At 31.6% G+C, this 7797-nt stretch overlaps 1 protein-coding gene across 6 annotated transcripts in view; it reads right to left on the bottom strand.

Moving 5' to 3' along the window:
* Positions 1–18: 18 nt before the first annotated feature.
* LOC108691762 (sodium/hydrogen exchanger 7) overlaps positions 19–7797 on the bottom strand; it is a 12446-nt gene continuing 4667 nt past the window's right edge. The window contains exons 9-13 of one of the 6 annotated variants that reach the window (XM_018199655.1): positions 7715–7766; positions 6697–6753; positions 4071–4298; positions 3829–3915; positions 19–456 (exon numbers count right to left, since the gene is read on the bottom strand). In XM_018199655.1, the coding sequence (XP_018055144.1) occupies positions 361–456; positions 3829–3915; positions 4071–4298; positions 6697–6753; positions 7715–7766 (520 nt within the window). In that variant the 3' untranslated portion in view covers positions 19–360. Of the gene's footprint in view, positions 1333–2126; positions 2403–3634; positions 3916–4070; positions 4299–6696; positions 6754–7714; positions 7767–7797 lie in introns of those variants that run through there. The other 5 variants (XM_018199659.1, XM_018199657.1, XM_018199660.1 and 2 more) reach the window with 5 other exon arrangements.

A 7797-nucleotide genomic window follows, 5' to 3' on the forward strand; every position in this document is an offset into this window, starting at 1 on the left:
ACTGGAGTTCCTCAAAAGTCAACAGCAATTTCTATTATGATCCTTAGAGCTTTTGTCGCGAGCTTCTGCCATCGGTTGCAGTATACAATTGCTTAGAAAGACTCTTCATCAAAATCAGCAGCACGTTAATATCAGATATCAATTGATTCTTTGCAATTAATTCTTGGTGCCCTTGTCGTTTTGGCTAGAATAACTTGTTCAATAATTTAAAATTTGCATAATTTTAATATATAAAATTTACAATAAATATATACAATCTAAACTCATCGTGCGGCTGCTTTTGAACTGATAACCGGACAGGAATTGTACGAAAGTGATTAAAGGTGAAACGAAATGGTCAATCGGCTATAAAGAAAGATTTTATAAGTGTCTACCGACCAGACCGGGCAGGGCGACTCGTGTGTGCAGCGGTAGTGGTCCCGGACTAACTTCTCCCATCATCATCACGGTTCCCAGCTGTCCCACAAAGTATTAAACACACATCAAGAATCGACTCCAGAACCATATTTTCTCTCACATGTAAGCCGTTTGACATTAATCGATTAATCGTTTACGTTCAATCTGGCGCATCAGACAACTTTTACGTATATCGCGGACACGAGCTGAGATTGTAATGTTATTTACAGAACGGATTGGCTGATTGTGTCATCGAGATAGGCCTAGAATTTACTTCGAATCAAAACCCAGCTTCAAAGTGAATCTAACTCACGAAGCCAGAAAAAATAAAACTTGTCTAACTCTCTATTTACAAAAAAACTACTAAAAGATGCTAATTTGCCAGCAGAAAGCACAATTTTGTCGATTTCTTACTTGTATATACGTGTGTAATTTATTCTTTATAAGAATAATCTGTTGATAAGTAATATTGCGTATTTTTATTTTAAAAAAAGAAAAAAAAATGACAACAATCGACTAAGCAACGATTATGGTTTCGTTGTCTAAAGTATCACGCCTGGAAATTACATTGCGTCATCTGCAACATTGACTTCGTTATCAAATTATAAGTAACAGTTACATTAATACAAAAGTAAATGTACGAGCCCGTAATATCACTACCAGAATTATCTTAGCGAGACTTGAAGGAATTAAATCTGATAAAAATTCCTTAACGTCAGATTTTTTTTTTAACTTAACAACCATTCAGGAAATATGTCTTACATACATAAGTTAACGCTTAACTCAATATTTAAACATAGATACATGGACAGATTACCGGCAACAATTATATAAAACATATAATGTTGGGACCTTAAAATAAATCTTAAAACGCCAAAAATCTTAAAAATATCATGTTCACAACTGCGATCTACGTGCAGAGCTCCTGACACTCGTCTGTGAATAAATAACATAAAAATATACAACTAAAAGGAGAAAACAATGTAAATTAAGTAAGATAGGTACGTGTGAAGTAGTACATTGCGGCATGCAAATATTAAACGGATAAGTATGCCGGCAGCGCGATTGCAAGATGATCAATGCCAGAGATCTTTTAACATTAAAAAATTGATTGCATGCAAAAAAAACGCTCGAGAATCACAGTCGGTAAAATAAGTAATTCGCAATCTTATTCTTTCGAATAAAATTTTACAAAGAATTAAAATTAATGTTCCAATATTACGAACGAAAACGATCTGTTCTGTCAGAAATATTACATTTTCATGTAAAATTATCTTAAAAAAGACAAGATGTACGAATATTCTTTTTCCCCACTTTGTGCCAGCTTATAAATGAGCTTATAAAAATGAATATATAATTTTTTACAGTAAGGATTAAAAGATCACAGCAGCAATAGAGCCTCAATGTCTTTTCCGTCTTTACAGTTGCAATCATCAATTCTCGCGCGATTAGAATTAATGAACACTGAAAATTATGTTTAATGCTCGATCGTTTGAGCCTTGCAAAGAATTTGGCAAACATTTCAGTGGTCAGAAAAGAAAGAATCCGGGAGTGCCCGCACATGGTACTCGCACGTTAAAACTCTGTTGAGATTAGAAAAGCATTATTTCTTATTCAATTCAATAAACACTATGTACTCTCCAGGTCCCGAATTTTCTTCTCTAACATTCTCTATGTACAAATAGAAGTATATTATACTTCAAAATATGTATTATATATTATATATTATAATTAAAAAAAAACCGACAAACCGGCATCTTCGTTCTCATTAAAACTATACGTACATATTAATACTTTCGAAAAATCACCGCGTGTTGTATGACCTATTCGCAATTATTCAAAGAGAAGAATCTGTCTTTTGCCATATAGGTCTTAGGTACACATAGATCGTTCGTCGAGCGTTTTCCCGGCTACAATGTTCGTAACGGAATAAATCCCTCCATTCCGATGAGTCTGAGGTCTTCGTCATCGGAATTAGAATCATCACTGTCACCGTTTCTCTCTCTCTAGAAAAACCGATGAAAAAAAAGTACAGTCAAACGTGCGCTCCGCAAATGTACGTGACTGTGATTTTTTTTCCCTCTAAAGAGAAGAAGGGAAAGATACACAAGTAAAAAAAAAGGTCAGAGAAGCTTGTTATCTCTACGTACATTAAACATAATTTTCGAATCGCAAATTTATAAATAAGAAATTTATTCCATCGTTATGCAATGAATATCATACGCTATTGCCTATTCATTAATTCTCGTTATGTGTCTATCATAGGCAATCGTTGACTAGAATAGTTATTTGCTGCACAGTTATAAATCACTTCAACAGAAAAGAATACGCAGTTACGAGGAGTCATTCGCACGCGATTGACTCGTTAACATTTCACTATCTGTCACGTACGATGTTATAAGATTGGGCAGAGCAGAAAAAAGTCGGTTTGCATCAACAAATAGCATACGTACATTCCCCTTATTCTTAAGCAAGCAGATATATTAAAAATTCACGGTGTATTATAGACATTGTCGTTTTCAAAATTGAGATATTGATTGCAATAGCAGCATAAAACTTGAGATTCCACTATTTAATTGGTGATAGTCATCATTAGAACTGTGTAATTATATAAAGCATTTATTTGTAGATCTGATTTTTTCCATCTTTTGAAATTAGTTACTAAACTCTTAAATTCGTTTCTCTTAAAAAAGGTACCGGATTTCGAGTTACGCTGCTATCACATCCAAATCCTTGATTACCACTGTTGTTGTTTCACTCGAGATTTTGAACTCGGAAATCGAAAACAAAACATTATATCGTCCAGATAAAATTAGTTTTACGTGCAATAGACATTCAAGCTTGTATTTTATATAAAAAAACGAAAGCAAGAAGAGGCGATTATTAAAGTCGAATCTAAAGTGAACGTTCGCGCGATTACATCTCCTCTACGTATTGTCTGTATTACATATACAGTATAGAGAACATGCGTAGAAATATACAGTGTACACACACTAGCCACAGGCTATTATTGTTTACACTCACAGTCAAAGTAAAGAATTAAAAAAAGAAATGAGATATGAGATTCATTTGTATCAGTCGTCTTTGTGAAAAACAAAGAACGTGAAACTTAACGAAATTGTATACGACTATACGAACGAATGCGAATCTAAAGTAAGTTACATAGGAATTAATGTAAAGTAAATTGTAATTCCGCGTTTAACGCGAAATATGTATACACGACTCTTCCATTCTCCCGCTTTTCCTTTCTTCGGCCTAAAAAGTTCAGATACACAAAAGGTGGTGGTGTTAGGATTGCTGTTAGTTCTACCTTCTGTGTAAATTGAGAATTACATAGGGCTCGTCCGGATTAGTGCCGACGTCTGTGGTGCTGTTGTTAGGCTGATAGCATGGATTAACAGTATAATTGAGATTAGGCTGATGGAAACTCACCGGCTGAACGCTGGTCCTGCGTCGTTCCATCTCGCGATCTTCCAAGCAGAAGTCTGAATCTGAATCGACCTTCCTCGCAACCTCGTCCTATTGCAATGTATAATAATTATATTATAGATGTGTGGTAAAATTATTTTCATTTATTCCATAATCTAATGTATTATGTTGTAACAATATAATATAGACATCTAAGATGATATACAGTTGGTTTTAAAATGAAGTTTTCAACACTCGGACAGTACCTGCGTCATTTGTTGCGTGGTTGTGAGAATTCTTGCTAGCGGACTACAACAGACCGGCAACGTTTCTAATAACGTAGGCCTGGAATGCGTTAATAAGGGCTTCATGTATTTGGTATCGAAATCGCCCCAAATTCTCGCGAGCAATGCCTTTTCGTTAGGTTTCGTGCCAGCGATACCACCACTGCTACTACCGCCGCCTGGTAACGATCCGTCCTGCATAGAATTATACTGTGAAATGTGAACAATGCATCAATTATCCATCCTGTATGATTCTGCGAGTTTTCCTTTAATCTTTAAACAAAAGTACACCACTCCCATTTATTATTTATAAACATATATTTATTAATGCGTTAAAATAAAATCGAAATAAGTATACATGTTATAAGTATACATATTTAATTTTTTTTTAAGCATAAAAGTACAGTAATAATAAGGATGTCGTTAGTATATTAATATACTAATGACATCCTTTTTGGATGTTCGGAGTTACTTTCATTTATTATTAATTATGAAGAAATACATGCGTTCTTATTAATCATGACTTTTGGTGTTCCATATTAAACATGTCTGTGTAGGTATTGTTAATGAATGTAAGTATTTTAGTGTTCTCCAACATACAGAATGGATAACAAAAACCATACTTGAAAAAATAACCAGAAGCACGTGCAGCCAACAAATTCAATCAAAAGCTTTAATAAAATAAATCTGCAATTTGCAATATAAGCAGACGGATCGTATAAATCATATAATTGATTTACATTCACATGCTACAATAATAATAAAAAAAATGGCTTCAAAGATATCAAGCGGCACTTGATGCAGTTACTTTTACAAGAATTGCATGAACTGTATGCGCCTTTTACAAGATGTTAAAAAAACCATTCAGTATTTATATGATAAATAAACAAGGAAATTAAATCAAAAGATTCAGAATACTGAAGTAAATCTTCACGTCGCACGTAGAATTCAATAAGTTATAAATAAAGTTATTAATAAACAAATTAAATATAAATATTATATAATATTATATAAAATATAAATATTTATATTTTAAATTATTTATATAGAAATGGTAGAATTTTTGCACCTATATTCACTAATACTTTTTTTCAGTATGATTTGTACTATTTACCATAATATAAATTATAAATTCTGAATGGTTTCTTTTTAACACCCTGTATAAAAGATACAATATTGAAGGAATTGTGTCGCGCTATAATTTATGCAATTCTATTGACATTTCCAGTTAGTACTAACACAGATTTATATTCTACAATTATTTTTTAACAGAGTTTCGGCTGAAATTTTTCAATTTTGGTTTTTTAATATAAAAAATGTTAATATAAAAAATGGAATTCTTTTTTATTTTTATAAGGAATTATATAAAATGCTACTGGAACTGTCATTATTTCTTTCATTAATAAAATGTAATGTTAACTTCACGGATACTCAAAAGTAGGATCTGTGAAGTTAACGCGGTAAATGTTCATCTTTACACAGCTCGCTCCAAATGATCTCCGAGTAATCTTGATCTTGACTCTCAAGGAAGTCAAAGTCACTGACCTTTTCCGTCGCTTGTTACTCATTAAAAAGTTATGAGCAATTTTTATAAATGGAACATTTTAAAAATAAAAATCTACTTTAAAATAGATTTCCTGCTTTAAAAACAAAGATTTTCTCGCAGGAAATCTATTTAAAGCAGAGAATTTTTGTTTTTAAAGAAGGAGGAAATCTATTTTAATAAAGCAGGAAATAAACACAAAACATAGAACGATTTACCACGCTTTGGTATAAGAACATTACTTACACTATATAGCTGAATTTTTATTTAAAAGACAATACGATTATAATGTATGAATACCACAATTCTTCGAAATAAAGCTTCTTTATATCCGATATATAAATAATTCTGTATCAACTTAATTATGTAAAATATATTTTTGAGCGGAGAATGTCTATTTTACATAGTGGATAAGAGTTACCTTTTTTCAAAGTCACTTTTTTTGTTTGTAACTTTTCAATGAGAACAGAAAAGATCAATGACTTTGACTTCCTTGAGGGTCAAAGATCAAAGTCACTCGGAGATCATATGGAGAGGGCTGTATGAAGATGAACATTTACCAAATAAAAAGAGTTCCGTATTTTTATACCAAAAAATCAAAATTGAAAATATAGCGTATTAATTTTATAAATTTAGCATGCTTCCCCTCCAAAAAAAGACAAATATTTCCATTTTTTGCTACAGATCCTATTAATACTACTCGAGTTCTATCAATATATGTAACAAAATTCTAACAATTATTAATTTTAATACACTTTAAATAAGAAATTAAAAAAAATATTCAGCATTTATACGGTAGGTAGTACACACCATATGATTGAGTTTTCAACCATTCACTAAGACTTTTTTTTACTCAATATGGTATGTACTATCTACTATATAAATGCTGAATGGTTTTATTAAATTAATATATTTATTAATATTTGTGTGTAAATAATAAATCGAACTGTGAGAATGGGTGAGTCATCGAAATACATACAAAAAAATAAGTCAAATCGTCTGAACTTTCAATTTGTCAAACAGGAAAATAGTGCGTCAAGTCAATCTTTAATTATGATAACGTACCGGCGGACTTCTTCCCCTATGTATGTCCAGATCACAGTAGCCACCCTCGCCGCCAGACTATTAACATTGATAAATTAAATTGTCTTGTAAATCGTAACATTCGCGCACGCGTTTTTTAGTTGCGAATATTTATAATTCACTGTCGAATATTACAAAGTAATGGTAACATGCATGCAAGTTCGCAGGATGTGAGGATTAGATATCGGTACAATTTCGATAAAGCAATTTCGTACAAATGTTATTCATGATTCAAAAAATATCATAAAACATTTTGCAGAACTTGAAATAGGTAGGCATACTTTTAACTATTAACTATGTTTTAATATGTAGCTATAATATTTTTACTATGTAGCTATAACATCGAAAAATTGAGTTCACCGACATTGTACCGATGTCAATACAATCACTATATAGCATTCAATTCACTGTTACTGAATCTATGATACTTCAATACTACTTTCCATACTAAAAGAAAACTAGCATGAGCATGGCAAAACAAAATTTTCGAAGCTTCAATTTTGTAATTAATGAGAAGACTCAGCTGATCAGTATGCATTCCGATAGTGTTTAACAAATTGTACACCTGGGTAAAAGCAACATCATAAAAAAAGATCATTATATAAAACAATAAAAACTTACATGCACAAATGCCTACATTTTTATGTCTTTTTAAAGCAAATATTCCTATACTCGTTTTAATATAGTGTACTTTTTAATATACATCGTTATATTTATTCTATCAATTATTATTGTCGAAGTTATAAATAATTAATCAACTTACAGAGTATAAGAACACTGCTTTATACATGCAAAATGCTATATTCAGATAATCGTAAATCTTGCTATCAATCGTACTTAATCATGTATAGAGTGTCGAAATTATACAAACACATAGATATATTAATATATACGTGTGTATATATATATGCAAACAGCCTACATGTCTCTATCCTGCATTACGTGATACTAATTCTTCTAGATAGCACGAGATAGAGAATAAAAACTATGTCATACTTACACTACGCGTTCCATTATGAGAAAGTCCTTCTATTTCTTCATCTACTCCGACTCTAAAAAAAAAAAAAAAAAAAAAAAAAAAAA

This window comes from Atta colombica, unplaced genomic scaffold, assembly GCF_001594045.1.
Source record: "Atta colombica isolate Treedump-2 unplaced genomic scaffold, Acol1.0 scaffold51, whole genome shotgun sequence".
NCBI lineage: Eukaryota > Metazoa > Arthropoda > Insecta > Hymenoptera > Formicidae > Atta > Atta colombica.